Genomic DNA, 20784 nt, shown 5'->3' with positions numbered 1-20784 from the left:
GTAACAAATGTAAATGACACTCGGGAGGAAATTAAACGCAGAATAAATATGGAAATGCCTGTTATTATTCGGTTGAGAAGCTTTTGTCATCTAGTCTGCTGTCAAAAAATCTGAAATTTAGAATTTATAAAACAGTTATATTACCTGTTGTTCTGTATGGCTGTGAAACTTGGACTCTCACTTTGAGAGAGGAACAGAGATTGAGGTTTTTGAGAATAAGGTTCTTAGGAAAATATTTGGGGCTAAGAGGGATGAAGTTACAGGAGAATGGAGAAAGTTACACAACGCAGAGCTGCACGCATTGTATCCTTCACCTGACATAATTAGGAACATTAAATCCAGACGTTTGAGATGGGCAGGACATGTAGCACGTATGGGCGAATCCAGAAATGCATATAGAGTGTTAGTTGGGAGACCGGAGGGAAAAAGACCTTTAGGGAGGCCGAGACGTAGATGGGAGGATAATATTAAAATGGATTTGAGGGAGGTGGGATATGATGGTAGGGACTGGATTAATCTTGCTCAGGATAGGGACCAATGGCGGGCTTATGTGAGGGCGGCAATGAACCTCCGGGTTCCTTAAAAGCCAGTAAGTAAGTAAGTAAGTATGGTAGCTTATCCGGCTACAAACCCAGCGCACTCAGGTTTGATTCTCGGCAGAGAAGTTAAGATTTATCTTACTCCTTTAGGGACTGGTTTTTCCTAGTGATCGTGCGGCATATTCTCACAAATAGATAGATCTTACTGTATTATTGTATAAATATTATTCGCTAGCAATTTTCAAACACATCACTTAAAATTTATATTACTATAAAAATACTCGTATTAATAAAGACTTGGCCATGCTTTGGTTCATTGATCTTTCTACACATACTGCGTATCAACGTTTCAAATTATCCTTTTGCATTTGCCTTTAAACTTTCACAGTGTCACAAATTATACTAGTTTTACCTACTTTGAGAGACCCACTCGAGACAGTAAGTAACGCGTTTGTTATAAATTATTATCAAAGACTTCATGTAAATTTAAGGCGTATGCATAGCATAATTTAAGTCGTCTGTTATATGACTCCAGTCTCCTAAATTACATCATTTCTTGGAGACGCTAACTATCGCAATTATCAAATGCTACCAGCGGCGGTGCTGAAATTACTCATAAATTATCATATTGGAATTAAAAAGACTACAAGTACATAAGTAGCAACTTATTCCTTAAACATTTTCTGAAAAACAAGAAAACGAGACGAAAAACTCGCTACAATTAATTAAGAAGCCTAAGTTTCTTTCTTCTATTCCTTTATATTATGTTGCTAAATTATCGTCTTGAGTCTTGGGCCAAGAAAATGTAGGGGCCACTGATCTGGCTAATTTCCTACAACTTGGCACTGCGGATAATGTATATTCGTTCAAAAAACATTAGTCTTCACACAATGCAGCACTTCAACAGGGCAAATCATCTCTATTTAAAGTGAAAGGCGGTTAGTATACAATTTGACATCAGTAATATTCTAACGGTCATCGTGACTACCAAAGTATTCGCAACTCGACACCTCTACGAATGCTATATTAGCCTGTTTCCTTTTGACTCCTCTAAGACATAATACAACTAGCGGGACTCTCTGCTCAGGTGACCAGCACGGTACATGACTACCACTTAAAATAAGCAACACACCCAGTCCCTACGGGAGTAAGGCAAATCTCAGAGGAATCTAGCTTTTGAAGTAAGTAAGTATGAGCGTATTCCGAATCTCACCGGTGAGCAATCCGATGGCATCACGGTGTTCCGAATTCCACCGATGACGTCATTGATGCTCCACCGGTGTCGCACCGGTGCCATCAACTTGCAGAGGTGGTGACAGTCTCCATCAGCCGCCATCAGTGAATCTGATTGGTTCTTGTATAGGGCGGGAATTAGCAGACGAATGACATCGCGCACTGTTGTGTCATGGCGGTGTGTTCTGCTTTAGTTCTGCTGTATCTTTTGTAATAAGCACAACGTAAAAACAATATGTTAATGGCTTATGAGCGAACATGTCAACGGACCAGTTATTACTACCGGTTCAAGAAATAAATTGTTTATGATCTCTTTTCTTTGAACAAGATGGCAGTACGGAAATTTCGCAAAATTTTGCTAGCGTAGCACAGATAACCACTTACACAGTCGCCATGACAGCACGGATTCTTCCAGCAGTTTTGTTCCTTATTTTCGTTGCAACGTGACGTCATTGATGCCACCGGACCGGTGAGATTCGGAATACGCTGTATGTATGTATGTATGTATGTATGTATGTATGTATATATGTATGTATGTATGTATGTATGTATGTATGTATGATTGCAATTAATTGCTTCTTATTTAAGATAGATTGAATAATAAATACTTTTTGAATGCAACCCAAATGTTATACTTAACTACTATCCTATGATAGTATGTATGTATGTATGTATGTATGTATGTATGTATGTATGTATGTATGTATGTATGTCTACCCACTTCTTGCGTGATTTGGGTTCCGCATATTGCTGATAGATGGCACAACAGTAACCCATTTTTAAGTTGCACACCACTTCGGCGAGCCACGTTGTGCATGACGTGTATCTGTGGAGAGTTATGGTATGTACTAGGGTGAGTGTATATGTAAGTATCCGTGTAAATGTAGTGTATGGAATGAGTGATGATGATGAATATGAGGAAGGGAGAAGGGGAAACACGGTGACGGTACGTAGCCTACTCCTGTCGAGTAACACCAAGGGTGCCGCCAGGCTTAACGTCCCCATTCGACGAACGAATCACTATCAACAGTGACATATGTCTTCTCTTCATATGCACTGCGGAGAGATTTGGGATTTCACCCAGGCATATTGGTGCACAATCTAGTGATTAGAAGTTGTGCACCTTCAACTCTTCTAGCAGCAATACAGAAATTTTACACGAACATCTCTGACCTCGACTGGGATCGAACCCGGACCGGATAGTCTGGAGGTAGACGTGCTATCACAGAGCTGACTCGGCGGGCTAGCTTTTGAAGTAGAGATTGGTGCATTTGCACCGAGTGATTTTAGTGCTTTCACTCGTGTGAATTGTTCTGAAGATTGCCTAACCTCTAGGAGTTCTTGACTTTCTTGTCTAGCTTCGAATACAGAACCTGTAAAGCGAAATAAAGTACGTAATGAATTGACGTTGTAAATAAATAGAGCTTGTGTAAGTCAGTTACAGTATGGCCAGTACGAGTGATATTAAACGACTCTCAGAGTCTTAACTGACAAGAGTGACAAAGTCGCAAGTAGATACAGGCAGTGACAGAACAGTTTTATTGCAATAGAAAGGATGAACAGTATGAATCTTGTGGCCCAAAATTAATTAAACTCAAAGAAATGCATGCATGATAGAAGAGAAATGTGTAGAAGAGGAGGATTCCGAAGATCGAAAAAAATGAAGAAGAGAATGAAGGCATAAGTTGGACGCGAAAAGATACACACTGGACTATCAAGCTGTTAAATTAATTAAGAAATTGTATAGATAAGTTTTTCTGTAGGCCTATGTGAAATCAAAATTATTGTAGGCCTATTCCTTTGCGAGCAAATTAAGTAGGCCTACTTTCTTTCTGAACTCCTTTGCGATTTTCTCTCTCCAAGGTCCTCCTTTCTCTTTCAAGATTGGCGCCTTATTGTGTCGAACGACACTATAGAAATTGGCAACGCGCTTACAACACGTACACCTTGTCATAATGAGGGATGCGCCATTTACACTACAAGGAAGTATTCAGTTACGATAATTTAGTTCCGTGTGTGTAGGACGACGCGGCTTGGCGTTCTACATTGGCTGCTTTGCAAATGCGGACACTGATAGAGACAGAACTTATAATAGTGAATCCATTAAAATAACCCACGGTCTAAGAAAAGATTGTCACACGAAATTATTACATTCAAAACGAAATTTTAAGATTCTGAGGTCTACACCTGTGGAGTAACGGTCAGCGCGTCTGGCCGCGAAACCAGGTGGCCCGGGTTCGAATCCCGGTCGGGGCAAGTTACCTGGTTGAGGTTTTTTTCCGGGGTTTTCCCTCAACCCAATACGAGCAAATGCTGGGTAACTTTCGGTGCTGGACCCCGGACTCATTTCACCGGCATTACCACCTTCATATCAATCAGACGCTAAATAACCTAGATGTTGATACAGCGTCGTAAAATAACCCAATAAAATATATATATATATATATATATATATATATAAAAGATACTGAGGTAAAGAATGGAAGAGCAGTAATATTTTAATATAACGACACGACTTTTGAACTGCAACGGTTATTCACAGTCGTTAAAGAGGAAGATATTCCACACGTGGAAATAAGGAACACAAGCCTAACTTAAACTACTTTAAAAATCTTGAACGTAATGGTCTGAAAAATCGTCTGAAATTCTTCGTTGTAGAAGAAAATCAAATATACAGAGTTGAAGGTGTTCAATTACAATCATTTTAAGGGAGGGAATCTTTAGAGTAATATGAATGGAGATGTTCTTTACATTTTGCTCCTTTGTGTTTAGATTTCCAGAAAGAATGATGTTTAATTATAATTTTTCTCCAATTATCGTACGAACATACTCAGGAATACACATTTTATAAACTTCTTTACATTAGAGTTCTCAGTTCCACGAAATTATTTTACAGCTATAACGTTTCTCTCGCGTTTACTGTTAGGAGTATTTCAGAACCTTCATTATTAATAATTTACTTTAAGTAATAGATACTTAACATCCCGGTAGTCCACCGTTGTGGCTGAGGGGTTAGCGAGTCTAACACCAATCCCAGTGGTCCCGGCTTCGATTCCCGGTCAGGACGGGTTACCTGGGTGTGGTTTTTTCGGGGTTTTTCCCTCACTCCTATGGATGAATATCGGGTAACTTTATCAGGCAATTGGAACCCAACTAATTTTCACCACTTCCTTTCCTCCCCCATCACCCTTTCCTCATCATCCCTTTCTGGTTTTTCAGATCACTCTACCGGCGGCCTCCCGAAGCTGCTGACTCTCTCGACCGGCCTCCGTGGAATTTAGTTAAGCGACGTTGGATGGCTTCTGCAATGGCACCCGAGGCGGACCTACTCGGGGGAGGAGTTTCGCCTCGGACCAACAGGGGAGCCTTGGGGGAAGTTTTCGAAGCAGGAATGGTATATGGATTCTGTCGGCTGTAGGGACCGGTCGTTAAGGGAGTCATGTGGTTAGGGCGATGCGCGTAGGGGAACTGTGGCACGCAACTCATTTCTTATCGAGGGTTAGCGCAATAGATCTCGATAGGCCGCAGTGCTGGACCATCCGTGCCCCCTCAGTTAAATTCCATTCCATTCCATTCCATAACATCGCGTGCTTCAACCTAAGATATGAGTATCGCACACCGCAGAGCGTAAAGCGTCTTTCAGAGGGAGCGTGCAGCTGGCATTCGTTTACATTCTTTTTCCCCTCACTGCTCGGCGAAAGAATATTTTCATGGGTTGGTAAGTGCTACTGAATTTATTGCGATGCTGTAATTATTTCTGGAAACAAAGTCGATTTTCCGTTAAATGAAAAGAAATAACTCAAAAAGACAAAAGAAAATTCTGTTCCTTTTATCTGAAGGATTTACTCTGTGACGTTACTGTCATTGAAAACGTTACCATCTGTATATAAATAGAAATGTAATAATGGAAAATTTATACGATAAGTATAGGAAATGTAAGGAAAAGTATACGGAATAAGAAGACCCTGCAAGACTAACGGGTTCTTCTTTATCGGATGATTAGGAAGGGAGAAGTATTCCGTAGAACTCTCCACCATCGCTGGCTACAAGTAGGAGTGTAGGGAGGGAGGGAAGCTTCTTAGTCCAGTTTCTTCTTCCCCTGACGCGCAGAAAGGTTTCACGAGATAACGAATGGCCTATACTAACTTTTAAAACAATTCTGTCGATAAACGAATACGGATTCTGTATGTCTGCGAATTATTTAATAGAAATAAGTTATAACTTTTTTTTTGCTTCTGTAGAAGATAGTATTGCATTAATTCTTCGATGAAATTCGTATAGATGAAATTCTATTATTGAAATACTACTGCACAATATTATTTTTTGTTTAGTTCGTTTTTAAAATTGCGTTAAATAGATTATTTTGGTATTATATGTTTGAAATTTACGACACTATCATTTCTGTTGAATGATATCACTTCTAGGAAGTTATATTATTTGATTTTAAATTTGTATTCAAACACCATTTGTGCTTTAGCTTCATAATTCATTTCAATTGTTTTGATGATAAATCTTCTTGTGACAACCGAATGCCGTATTATAACCTATAGTTTTATTCTTTGAAGATTTTCTTAATGTTTATCTTACAATGCAGTTTTATCTGAATTGAAAAGACTTCTAAAATTAAAAAAAGACGCAATCATTAATACGAGCGTGGGCCGGACTTACAGCGTCTAAGCAAGACTCTCAAAATAGCAAAGTAGCGTCCAAATTAGTAATTTCATTCTAGAACAACGCTGGAGCGCGTCTTGTGAACTCAACGAACGCTATAGTTTGCCTCACTGCTTAAAAATAAACCTGTAATTGGGCAGATTGTCATCGCTGGATGAGAGTGCTTGGAAAACTCCCACGGCTGGTGGGTGAGTCATATGATTGGAACCGGTCCATATCCTCCTAGTGCATAAAGAATCACCGTCGCTAATATCAAATCCAAAATTCACAATCATAAGCATCATCGTTGTGTCATATCTAATGTCTCAGGCATCAGCGTCAACTATATGGATGCATATGGATACTTTTCTTTGGAATGTTCACCGCAGGAATCCTGTAGCATTGTTCTTGGTGCGGTACGATGCAACATTTCTCCATTCCTTTACGTACAGGCTATTGTTTGTGACACCTTGGTTTTATAACTTTAAGATTTAAATATAGAAGAGGAGAGTCATGATATTTTGGAGCGGAGATTCAATCTACGCAATTTTGCCCCAAAATCTTCTCCCGTTCACCATTTCATCCAGTGCATCCGTCAATAGGCAGTTTCTTCTCAGCCAGTGACCCAACTAATTCCTTTTCCTCTTCTTGATCAGTTTCAAATTATTCTTTCTTCACCCAATCTTTCCAACACAGTTTCGTTTCTTATTATGTCTGTCCATTTCACACGCTTCATTCTTCTCCATATCCAAATTTCAAGTGTTTCAAGTCGCTTCTCTTCACTTCGTCGTAATGTTCATGTTTCTGCCCCATACATTGCATATAATGTTACACTCCACACAAAGCTGGTCTCTACCTTAGTTCTTTCTTCGGAGGTCCGCAGAATATGCTTCTTTTTCTATTAAAAGTTTCCTTTGCCATTGCTATCCTCCTTTTCACTTCCTGACAGCAGTTCAAGTTACTGCTTATACTACACCTCAAGTATTTGAAGCTGTCCACTTGCTCTGCTGCCTCATTTCAAATTTGCACGTTTATCTTTTTCACTTTTTCCCTATGACCATACTCTTCGTCTTGTTTGCATTTATTTTCAACGTACATCGCTCAAAGTTGTCATTTAGTTCCAGTAACATATCCCTTAGTGTCATCACCTCTTCTGCTAACAACACCATATCGCCAGCAAATCTTATGCACTTTATTCTTCTTCTTCCTACTATCACTTTCAGTTTTCTGACAATGTTTCAAACATAATATACTGACGATGAGTCTTCTTTTCCGCCTTAAATTTGGATCGCTGAACCGTCAGACGCAAAGATGCCGAGAATAAATATTGGAGCAAAGGGATTTCATCGTCATTTTAAAAGCATCTTCTACTCAAAAAGTCCTTCTATTTATATATTTGCTGAAAATTTGAAAAAAAAATTCAAGCTGAAATTTACGTAAAAATGAAGAGTGGGCCTAAGTTAATCCTCCCGAAAGAGAAGAGGAAACATGAACTTCTTCTTCAGCACTGGCATGACTTCATGGTTCCATTACATCAAAGTGATTGGTATGAAATACCAGCCAATATTTATACAGGGACATCATTTTATTTTTACTAACATTTTTAATATTAACCTGTCTATACCTTTAGAGAACCGGAAATACCGCTTGCTCCCCCCTACACGACTGGAGTTCGATGATACTGGTGTAAAACACAAATCACTCTATCAGGTATAGGAAAGAAGAAAAGTACTTCATCCATTTACGTAAACTAGGAAATATCGAAATATGATAATTTTCATTAGGTTTTTCTTTAATCAAAGTACAGTACTATATTAACCCATTATATCCCAATGGCAACTAAAGTTGCCAAGGCAAAAAAGCTTTATTGATTGGTCAGTTGTAAATTTGTTCATTGTTCACAACAATTGGTGTAAAGATTCAACTATCCTCCTCTAGTTCGAGTTGAGTTTTATCGCATCCGTTCGCTACGTCGTCAGTACAGAAGAAATTAATAAGGAGTGCACACACAAGATTCTGGACTACTACACATTCCTTCAATAATATAAGTAAAATTATATCTAAAAATTGCTACACAACAATTTCAATTACATAAATCTAATAAGAATATGTGCAATTTTATTATACTAACAGGTTTTTAATTTACAACTTATCACAATTTCATTAGAGTGGCTTGAATTTGTATGGCAACTTTAGTTGCCAATGGGCACTTACGATTATTTGTTTATTCATTTTACATATTCTTAAAAATTTTACCATTGCTAATTCTGAAAACGAACAATGACATAATATCAACTTATTATAGCAATTCTTTTCTTCACTACTGACTAGTTCGTAGTTCGATTCCGTGCTGTAGTACATTTTTATTTACGTAATATCTGGTACTAATATATCTGATTTTCATCTGTTATTGTATTATCGTTATGTAAATAGGCTAACTGTAAGTATAGAGGTTTTATACATTTATTATAAAATAATTGGAATAAAATTTGAAGCTAACTACTTCAAATCTAAAATGGAGCAAAGACAGCAAAGTGGCAGACTTCAAAATCAAGGAAAGGAGTCCTGATATTCGACGCAACGCTGAAGATCTACTTAGAGAAACAGTAAAATCTCCTTTAGATGCTCTCAGAACCTTTTTCTCTATAGAATTACTTGAGCTTATAGTTTTGGAAACCAATAGATATGTGGCTCAGCATCTTATGCATAATTTGAATGCCTGAAGAAAAGAGATTCTTACTCTAATCGGTATACTACTTCTGTCTGGGTACCACAAACTGCCATCAAGAAGGCTTTACTGTAGAAGCGAACCGGATGTTCATGTGCCAATAGTGTCAGAATTTATGCGACTCAACCGATTTGATGAACTACTGAGATTCCTTCGCCTGACCAGTAATGACGGATTAGATGGCCTTGATTCTCTCTATAAAGTGAGACAACTCTTCCATATACTGAACGCTTCCTTCAAACAGGTGTCTCCTGGCAAATGTGTAAGCATTGATGAAAGTATGATTCCATATTATGGACGTCAATTCATAAGGGAAACGTCTGTGCGCTTCGGATTCGAATTGTGGGTTGCTGCTGATCTTTCATGCTGAACCATATTGTGGAAGTTCGCCTTCCTGAAACAGGTCTTGGCCAAGGAAGTAATGTTGCTTGGGGATTGGTTGCTCATGTGCAGTTACCACAAGGAATATAGCTCTACTTCGATAATCTCTTCACAGCTGTTGGACTGATGCAAGGACTTACTAACAGAAGACTCGGAGCCACTGGAACTCTACGGGAAAACAGAATCACTGACTCAATGAATCTGACTGATAAAAAAGGCTGGAAGAAAGTATCCCGAGATGAAATGGCATCCTCTACTTGCAACGATTTGCTGGTAGTCCGATGGAATAACAACAGTGTCGTTACAGTTCTCACAAACTATCATCCTGTTGATCCCATGAGAAAGGCAAGCAGATATTCCAGAGCTAATAGGAAGAACATTTCTGTCAACGTTCCAGGACCTGTAGCGCAGTATAATACCAACATGGGTGGTGTTGATATTGGTGATCAGTTTATAGCTACTTACGTTACAGCATCCATACCAAGAAATGGTGGTAGCCATATTTCCGATGGGCAGTGGATGTAACTTTGTTCAAGGAACGAGCAAATAGTGAGTAACTTTCGGTGGTGGACCCCAGACTCATTTCACCGGCATTATCACCTTCATTTCATTCAGACACTAAATAACCTAGATGTTGATACAGCGTCGTAAAATAACCCAATAAAAATAAGTGTTCAAGGATGGCTTCTGTATCGTAGATTTGGGAATGGCATCTCTCTTCTTGAATACAAATATCAATGCGTCATTCATCTCCTGAAGTCATATGGTTGTACAACAAACTCACCAGGAATCCGTCGCTCCTTGTCATTTTCCGCAGTGCTGGATGAAGTGCGTAAGGACGATAAAGGCCATATAGTCGAGAAAGGTCTATCCAAGTATCGAAGATGTCATGTATGTGGTTCTCGTACAAAATTCGTTTGCAATAAGAGTGATGCTGCGTTTCACTCTGATTCGTGTTTCAGAACATTTCATGATGCATAAGGACTATTTTGTATTGAATAAAATCGACATTTCTCTTATATCTGACACAAAAATTATGGACAGAGTGTAAAGTAATAGTCTAAAGTTATGTAGTGTGTGTAAATTTGTAAGTGCTAAATAAAGCAAAAGCTTTTTATTGAAGTAAGATGCATTTATTTCACAATAACAAAATATTAGACACGCAAGTGCCCAGTGGCAACTAAAGTTGCCAGCCTAAAATTGACCTTTTGGTTGCAGGTACATGAATGAAATAAAATTATAGTGATTAGGGTTCTTCCAGGATCACATAACAGAAATATGACGCCAAAATCTCACACAGGGAATTACGGGCATTAATGGGTTAAGAATAAGTGTTTTTACTCACGAAGTGAGTTATCCATGCGAACGTATTCATTATGCAGTGTATATTATACTGTTTACAGCACATTAGCGTACAATATAGAGAAAGAAGTTAAATTGAAAAATAATCATAATATGAATATTTAAACACAATTTTGAAAATGGTGGCCGTTCATTTCGATACAGGCTTCAGTTCTTTTGTGCATATTATCGCACTATAGACTATTGCATCTAATTCCAATTGCCAGTTTCGTCCTTCGTACTAGTAACTCATGTTGAAATAATTCTGTACCTACTCTACGTACTGTGAATTCAATCTTCACTTCTGCCCGACCCGAAAATATAAAATTACTCAGACATGCTATCTACTGTCCGTCCAAGTGGTTATGCCGCAGGATTGTAGAAAGGGAGGAAATCACGTGACAGTTAATTACTTAACGAGGCCCTTTTATTTAAGTTAAATTAGACAGCTGTATAATATTACGTAAACTTCCAATTCCTAAGAGAAATTAATGTTTTCAGAAAAGAGCTAAGACAGCCCAGCTATTACAGAGGGGCGAGCAGAAGCAGGTGGGGGAAATCGGGATGCGACGTAGGCAAACGGACAGTATCTGTGCGAAAATATGATCCAATATTGAAAGCTCTTTCGTCACTGGAAAATGCGAACATATTTCTGGAACGTACTATACTCAGTAACTCAGTACTGCTTACTATCTGCGGTCTTGGTACTGTGTGGAGTTGGAACTTCCTTAGTAGAAGGGGTGGGAGTGAAGTACATTCAAAAACACAGGTACAATAAAAATTGAAGTAAAAATAAAATGATGTCCCTGTATAATGCAACGTTGCCATTTTACTTTGAAGGTGAATAATTTGTCCTGTTTAACTTATAATTTCAATTTGTCCTTTTGTCCTGCACTGATAAATACACTAATATTACCGGTCAACGTTTTCGAAACTGGCAATTCTGTATCTCACTCGGTGAACGACAGAATAAGGCTGAAAAAAACAGAAAAGAGTGAATGACAATTAGCAAAGTCGTGTGGTCGGCGTTGCTAAGTTTTCAGATATCTTGCAATAACAACACGTAGACGAAACGTCTACAGATCCAATGTTGCAGCATTGTGCCCGATACTATTTCCCCACTAATATCAGAGAGTAATTTCTAGTGTAATTCTAAGGTTATAAAAGCGTGGGAATCATAGAATAGCTCAGGCGGTAGCGTTTTCCTGGTGGCCTCGAGGTGCGCTCAGACGGAGTTTCGATTCTTGCTTCGTATAATAATTATTTTTCAAGGTTTTCTCCGTGGTTTTCTCCAACTGTAAGGTGAATGTCAGGTAATCTATGGAGCGAATTTCCTTGGCATGATCTCGACAACATACCATCTTTTTATCATCAATTCCACTGACTCTCAATAACATAGTAGTTGATACAGTGTCTTTAAATAATCTAATAAAATATAAAATAAAATGGAAGCACAAAACTCTAACTCCATGGTCCCTATTCGCTTTGACAACGTCTAAACGGCAAACTTTTACGTACTTTCTTTCAACAAGTGCAAATGAATATAATTATACGTCTATTTTCGTCGAATTAATATTTCATCTTAATTTTCTGTAAATGAGGCCTCTGGATATGTTCCGGCATCAAAGAAAATTATTATTATTATTCCATAGACTACGAAGTCAGACTACAATTCTGCAGCCTTTAGCCTTGTACGGTAGTGTATGAGTTTTAAATGGTGTTCTTCCATTCTTAACATTTTCATATCAGTTACTTTTTGTGTAGCTAATTTTTTGTTGGATTCAAGAATAATTTTCTCTATTTCTGTACTTTCTCTGAGGAAACAATCAGCAAGAGGTCATAAAACATCATCTCTATGGTCTCAATTTTGTGTTCTTTATATTCAATACTGAGTTCTCGACTTCGTACGTCAAGAATACAACTGCCGTTGTTTTGCTGAACTTCTATTTGATATTATAATTCACGAACTTGTCTGAACTCTCAATATGAAATTTAAATTTCTATTAATTTAGTTTGATGTCACATAATTTTATACATCTTGTGTTTATAATATGTTAAGTCAAAATAATTGAATCGGAATATTTAATCTACTGTACTAACATTGCAATGTTTTCGATTGAAAATGTTGCTTCCTTCTGAAAACAGTTGCTGTAGTTTCATTATTAGATATTTTAAGTTAAAATTTATTAATTTATCCATTTTCTTTAGAATTTTATTCCATTTTATCTTCTGACTTCAGTAAGGACGATCTGATTTTCAGAAAAAGGTTTTCAGTAATTTTTTACATATTTAAAATGTATCATGTAGCATATAATCCTGTCATATTATAGCTGAGTAAATGGATATTTTTAATGTCATCAAAGGTGGACTGCTTTACTTGACTTCTGATTTATAATCTACTGTTGACTTCCCTCCAGATCAATATTAGTGATTTTTAAATGTGTCATAAATACAAAAGGACAATTCTTAAGCTCACCAAATGTAGATTACACGATGTAGTTAATCTCGTTTTAACCGTGACAACGCTTTTTAGTTCTTTTAAGAATTCTGATTATTGTATTGTGTTTCTGTTTTGTGAAGTATTTTAGTTAAGGGCGCAAATAGCCATAGTAGCTGATGCGCTCTTTTTTTAAACCCCACTAACTAACTAACTAACTAACTAACTAACTAACTAACTAACTAACTAACTAACTAACTAACTAACTAACTAACTAACTAACTAACTAACTAACTAACTATCTAACTAACTAACTAACTAACTAACTAAGTTTCTTCGATGACAACGTGTTCATATATTTCATTGCGTCCTCTAAATTTTATTGATTTTTAAATGTGTGATAAATACAAAAGGACAATTCTTAAGCTCACCAAATGTATCAAATATGTGTAGGTTTATTACAGTCAAGTTACTTATCAATAGTACACACGTTGAACCATTACAATATTATACGAAATGGTATATAAAAGTAAAAAAATTGTATATACCATTTCATGTAATATTGTAATGGTTCAACGTGTGTACTATTGATAAGTAATTTCACCGTAATAAACCTACACATATTTGATACTTATATTATACTTATCGGACCCAACATGCCTTTAAAAATCACCAAATGTAGATTATACGATGTAGTTAACCTCGTTTTAACAGTAACGACGCTTTTTAGTTCTTTTGAGAATTCTGATTATTGTATTGTGTTTCTGTTTTGTGAAGTATTTTAGATAAGGGCGCAAATAGCCATAGTAGCTGATGTGCTCTTTTTCTAAACCCCACTAACTAACTGACGAACTAACTAAATAACTAACTAATTAACTAACTAACCAACTAACGATATAGTTTCTTCGATGACAACGTGTTCATATATTTCATTGCGTCCTCCAGCAGCCGAAGGGAGCTTCTCTACAAATAGACGCTTTCATTCACGGACGTGTCCGTTGAAGAGTGCAACGTTCCAGAAGCGTCGAGGCGGGAGGAGATGACCCTCGACCTCAGTCGTCAGCCCATCAAGAGGCTTGTTGATGACGCTATCACTACATCATGACATTGTCGCGGAAACTGGGTCACGTGATCCTTCTTTTGTTCTAGAGTCCCTCCCTTCTCATCAGCAATATCGCATAAGAATTAATGGTCGGGTGCAAGACTTGGGTGCCACAGTTTCGCCACCCCCACCTGACTCACTATCCGGGCCTCCCCTGCCCCGCCACCTGCCGCATTGCCCCTCGCGTGTCTATAAAAGGACGGGCTATCCTGAAACCTCCCCCCCTGCACCCCTCTACCCGAGTAACTTGAGATAAACCACTGCCAGAAAGAATTCCGAGCTTCCCCTTCCTCCGCGGACTGACAGGAATAACCCAGTTCCCATCTTGCGCGAGGTTGTACCCGTCCTGCCAGACATCGACCTCGGCATTCCGCTTCGACGGGGTCGATGTCGTCAGAACGCGGTGTAGGGAGTCGACGCTTGCCCGGTGGCGTCACGACGCACGGCGCAGGCGCCGTCAGCAGAAAAGAGTGTCTCCCACGTCCGATGCTCGCTCCAATATCCTCTCGGTCTTGGCGTGGACGTCGTTGTTAACACACGAACGACGAAACGTGCTGAGGGCGCACAGCAGACGGGCAGGTTGCCGGCCGACGAGTTCATCAGTGAGTGTACAGAGGATTAACACAAGGCAGGTCAAGTTAGCACCATGTCAACCGCAGTTCAGAAGACGACCAAGTCGTACACCTACCGCTCCACTGGAGGCGGTAATGCGGATGTCAGCATCGAGTACACCGCCGATCTGAGTGCCCTCTCCCGGCTGGAGGTAGGTCCACTGCAATGTGCCTGGAACTAACAAAGAAGTGCAACACTAACACGAAGTGGTCTGAAAGTCTCGATTCATTTCGAAGGAAAAAAAAAATAATAAATATACCGACATCAATTTATAATGCAGCATAATATTTAAAATATTCCAGCGCACTGGAATTCTATTTTGAAAATGCTTCAGGGCAGCAGTGGATCCGCATAACTATAGGCTAATTATAGTCAGAAATGTTAATTGTCATTATATCTTAGGTACATTTCAATCTGGACACTTCCTGTTCCAAAACACTGATCCCAGCGATCCACAATGGCTTTGAAATGCTGTAATCTCCTTAACTATAGCATAAATTTGATTTTACTGTCAATTAACACAAAACATATTTCATTTTTTACACTTCTAATTTTATGAAATGCAAAACAAAGAAATCTAAAGGCGGCAATTGAGCGATCCCATAGTGGAAGAGCAGTGTTTGAAAAGATTATATTTATTACCTCACAATAAATCACTCTTTCTTGTTGTAGATATCCTATGTTTGTTGGCTAATTTAAAACAAATCAACAATTCTGTTATTGAAATGAATTGAGACTTGAACCACCGATACTGTATTCGAGAGCAAGTGCTGGTAACTAATTTAACAAAAATTGTGTTCTAACAAAAGTATTCTTGTTTGAAGTTTCATTAATGTGTAACAATTGTACTGACAATCAATATCAATCTCATTTTATTGTAAAAAAATAAAGTCAGAATTCCTGAATAAAGTTGAAGTATTAAGTTTTAAAAATTATGTGTAATAATCTCTCACTACCAATTCCCTATCCTCACAGAAGATTGAATCTATGTTGTGTATTTTGACTTTTATTTAATTATCGCATGAGATTTTCTAAAAAAATGTAACTACTTCATAAACTAATTATTATTAGTAGCGCAATAGTGTAACGCATGGGCTTCTGACAGAACATTTTACGGAATTTCTTAATAAAAATTATGTAATAATAATAATAATAATAATAAAAATAGACAAGCTGTCCATCATGGGCTAGACCGTCTCGAGTTGCGAATCTCGTTCCCTTGAAACATTAAAATCCTTGGATAGCACCCTAGATTTAAAATTTAAAAGTACGTCTAAATACAATCCCAGTAACTATTCGTATTAGCTTTAACACCTACTTAGTATGTTTCAAATACTAATATACATGCTGCACATTAAGTTACCATAATTGAAGGATTCAGAACCATAGTGGGCCAAGCGCCATTTACTAAAACCGTAGAAAACAAGGGTTAAAATGAAATTATTACCATAATTCAATGGGAACATAATATAACAAGTAATATAAAGTATACATATTGAAACAAAATGATATGTCAATCTTCATTAAACTATGGTATTCACTTAACTTTAACCCTTGCTTTCTCCGTTTTTAATTAATGGCGCTTGGCCCACTATGGCTCTGAACCCTTCAATTGTATATCTCACAAATACACTTCAATCTTACAATGTGTAACTGAAACTGAGGTACTGAATATATTAAAAATAATTTTCAAAAATGTTCACATAAATTTTTAAAGCAATAAGTTACGGCTAACCTGTACTGTAGATATTGCTTTCAAATAACAAGAGACAATACTTTATTGTGATTGGTTGTTATTGTTGGAATTTTCATTTCATGATTAATTATTATGTGTTTAAATTAACATTTGTATGCATGTTCTAATATTCTAATGAATAGACATATTTTAAAATATTTATTAATATTATTTATTTTGTAACGTTTAATATAAAATGAGATAATTAATGTATTTTTTTTTTTTTTTTAGTTTTCATTTTATTTTCAAAATTAAGAGTATAGACATACTCTATAATTTAATTTTGAGAGTTCCACTTGTTTTCAAATAATCATCATAACAATAAAATTGCAATAATGTCTATCTTTGTTACTTAACCCGAATTCAAACTGTTAAGAATGATTTTAAAAGTAAAGAAATAGAAATAACTACAATTTTATATTTACTTTATGAGCGGTATTTACACCGGATATAATTAAGAATTTATGTCTTCCTGTTCCGCTATTAAATAACAATAACAGGAAGAGATCTGTGGCTTCCGGCCTGCACGTCGTGGATAATAAAAATCCAGTTAGCAACAAAGCGAACAAACAAATTATTTCTGACTTAATACCAAGCCCATCGTTCCTTATATTAGAACCTGAATAAAAGTAATGCAAAATATACCAATGCTATTCGAGTGAGCTGAGAATAATAACAACTGTAGAAAATACGACAGATTTATGCCAATGCCAGAGCTTTAACAACATGGCGGAATACCAAGAATAATTGTAAATTTATTGAAAACTGAAATCCCCTTCGTGGTTTCACAGTTAATATTACAAGATTTTAAAACTTGATATGGCAGGCACTAGAGATGAACAACAATCGAGAAAGCAAGACTAACACCGCCCGCAAAGCTGAAAACCCATACGACAATGTTGTTTACGTCTCGTCATTGACGTAAAGACTGCTTGTGAGTGTTTCGAGACGTCGAGATTGATCACTCGCGAAGTCCCGAACGTCAAGCAGCCTTGAATCGCCACAGTTGTTTATACCTGACTGAACTTTTATCTACTTTGGCAACTGTTATATATGTATAAACAATCAAGTAGCCTATTTGAAACATCATGTCTACCTTTCAGTGTATAATAATGTTCCCCAGTCTTTATTTAATTACTAGGCCCTTATTAAAAGGCTAGGAATTTTCTTTTCATATGTTTGAGATTAAGTGTGCAATATCAAGTAAAAAGATATTGATGTTATGTTTTATGTTTCTTAGAAATGCAAATTTATTTGAGATTTTCTTTTTCTATTTATATAACCATAGGTAATAATATCATATAATAGAACCAGAACATTTTGGTAACTAAGATAGTGTTCTGTTTTATCTTTTTGTCCCATTTAAACATTTATAATGTTATTTATTTCAATGATATATGTTATTCAAAGTTATGAAATCTTTCCACGCCGACCAAATGCTATTTCGAGAATGATGAGCGAGACTCGAAGCGCACGAGAATGACGAGACGAGACTCGAAAGACAAATGCAACGAACACAGCGAGCGAGAGCGGCAGTTAGTTTTGTTCATCTCTAGTAGGTACCAAACTCATTTTGGATAAATACAAAACAGACAAACAGTACAAATAAGATTATTAGATAATAACAAAAAATATATTATTTTAATATACAGATAAAATTTACCTCTATGGTCACAATAATAATGAAACATAGTTGTCAAAAACGTTCTTGTCAAGCAAATAAAACAAAACGGCGTGTTCCAGAATCACATTTTCTTCAAGTCTTTGAACGTACTAATTTAGAGGATTTGGCTTACCACACGTTACCTCCGTACTGGTTGAATGATAGTTCAGTTCTGCTGAGGTTCGAGGATGCGAGGCCAACACCGGCTGGTCGACCTTGGCTGTCGAGCCACGCATGAAATAAAAACAATATATACACTGCAACAGTATCAGCATGGCCCAGACCTGATGAGTCTTATTCTTGTCAAAAAATATACTCATAAGTAAATGTTATATAATACAGAGCGATGCAGAAGTCGTGCACATTAAAATTATAGTGTCTATATTGCGTAATGCAGTTGGAAAGTGCTATCGGCTACCGCTAGATAGCATCATGGGTATTAACAGCAACAAACCTAGACGTCATTGTGATGTGTATGTATACACTGACGCATGCAGTAGTATTTTGTTTATTGCTCGGCAAACATGTCGTTTTCCCAAGAGCAACGAGTTTTCATTGTTGAACATTATTTTTCCAGTCGTTCTTATGCACGTGTTGTAGACGAATTTCGTAGGAATTACCAGGATGTGGCAGTGCCTAACAATTCGACCATAACGAGATTAATCGCCCGTTTTAAGAAATGTGGATCAGCGCTCTTGACAATGATGAACATGATTGTTGGTTCCAGCAGGACAGTACCACATATCACACATCTAATGAAACCATGTAGTTTTTGCGCGAGTTTTTTGGTGAGTGTATCATTTCTCAAGGATTATGGCCCCCACGTTCCCCAGATTTCTTCCTGTGGGGTTATTTTAAAGGGGGGTATACAAAAACAGGCCGCACACTTTGGCGGAACTAAAGAGGAACATAACAACGGAGATTAACAACATCAATGTACGCGTGCTCAAAAAAGTGGCCGCAAACATGATAAAAAGAGTTCGCACATGCATTACTGAACGGGGCTGCCATTTTCAGCATATGTTGTGAAAAATGATGTAACTCATGTGAAAACTGATGTAAGTAAACGTAATAAATTCATCTTTATAAATATATGTGAACGTATTATTAAGATGTGCGCGACTTTTGGATCGCTCTGTAGAATACCCAAGAGTTAAATTTGTAATTATAGATGTATATATAAGAATGTTCCACATAGTTCAATGTTCACTTGCAATAAAATCCATGAAAATAGTCATATAATAAGTGTGTAATTTAAAATGTTGCATAATTTTATCTTCATTTGAAATTCAAGTATAGTTTTTCTATTATTTTAGCTTTCCAGACTATTAAATTTCACCTTTTTTTCCGGAAGATTCTATTTTAAACACTTTCAAATTTCCTTGCGAAACGAAAGGTCATGTAGGCCTATATTTTTTCAAGAATCTTCAAGGATAATTAAAACCCGTTCGGTTGCCCACTATCGAATGCAGAAGTTATATCATCACAATCTTAATGCGAACGGTAGTGTTCTTCTAGATAGATTTCTTATTACTTCAGAGGTAACGCTGCTTCACTGAGTTTAAGAATTTCTTCTAAATACTGAATTGTTTACAATGCATAAGAAATTCCTTGATTTAGTTTATCTGTGATTTAAACATCGATTCTTGTTACGTATTATCTATGCACTTCAGCGAGCTACTCTGGGCTTGCGATCGGGCATGAGTTCGAATCTCGGTTGTTCTGGCTATCTTGTTGAGGTTTTCTGAAGTTTCCTTTAACTGTAGATCGAATGACATACAATCCCATGGCAAACCTTCGCACGCATTCCAACAAGCACAATTAGGTTTTTACCCAGTTAAACATTAACTGAAGAAAATATATACAGGGCGTTCATTTCAAAACTTTCCAGTCTAAATAACTATAAAATTTAAAATGAATTTAATTAAACAAAGAACACGTCAATTTAGATATTGAGGGGGAAGTTTAAAACCAGTCTTAACCGCATATTAGGTTTCACCCCCTCACCCCCAGCTACCCCTACTTTGAAATTTCAAATGGCATCCCTGTCTTGTGATACTTAAATTTAAAAGAGTATTCAATTGTTTATACATTCATTAGTTTTTGCATCTTTTGTTTTTTATAATCGCCTGGCAACCTGTATTGTTGTTATTGTCAGTTGACTGTAGGATGAAAACATAGTTTATTTTCTCTAATTTCCTAAATGTAATCAATAAGGATAATTTCTGTTCTCTCCTGAAGGTTATACACCATTTTCAAATAATTTAATACACAAACACAACTATTACATGAAATGCTGAATAGTCTTTGTGGGCCGCATTCATAGACATTTTTAGCGCGGGCTTCCGGTGGATGATCAGCGT

General features: G+C 37.0%; 1 protein-coding gene across 1 annotated transcript in view; it reads left to right on the top strand.

The window, feature by feature from the left end:
- The first annotated feature begins 14555 nt into the window (after nt 1-14555).
- Nucleotides 14556-20784, top strand: part of Prm (Paramyosin) — a 121476-nt gene continuing 115247 nt past the window's right edge. Inside the window, exon 1 of the mRNA XM_069833146.1 lies at nt 14556-15174. Coding sequence (XP_069689247.1) covers nt 15058-15174 — 117 coding nt within the window. The 5' untranslated portion in view covers nt 14556-15057. The remainder of the gene's footprint in view (nt 15175-20784) is intronic.

Source organism: Periplaneta americana, chromosome 1 (assembly GCF_040183065.1).
Source record: "Periplaneta americana isolate PAMFEO1 chromosome 1, P.americana_PAMFEO1_priV1, whole genome shotgun sequence".
Lineage (NCBI taxonomy): Eukaryota > Metazoa > Arthropoda > Insecta > Blattodea > Blattidae > Periplaneta > Periplaneta americana.
This window is presented reverse-complemented; position numbering and strand designations above follow the sequence as displayed.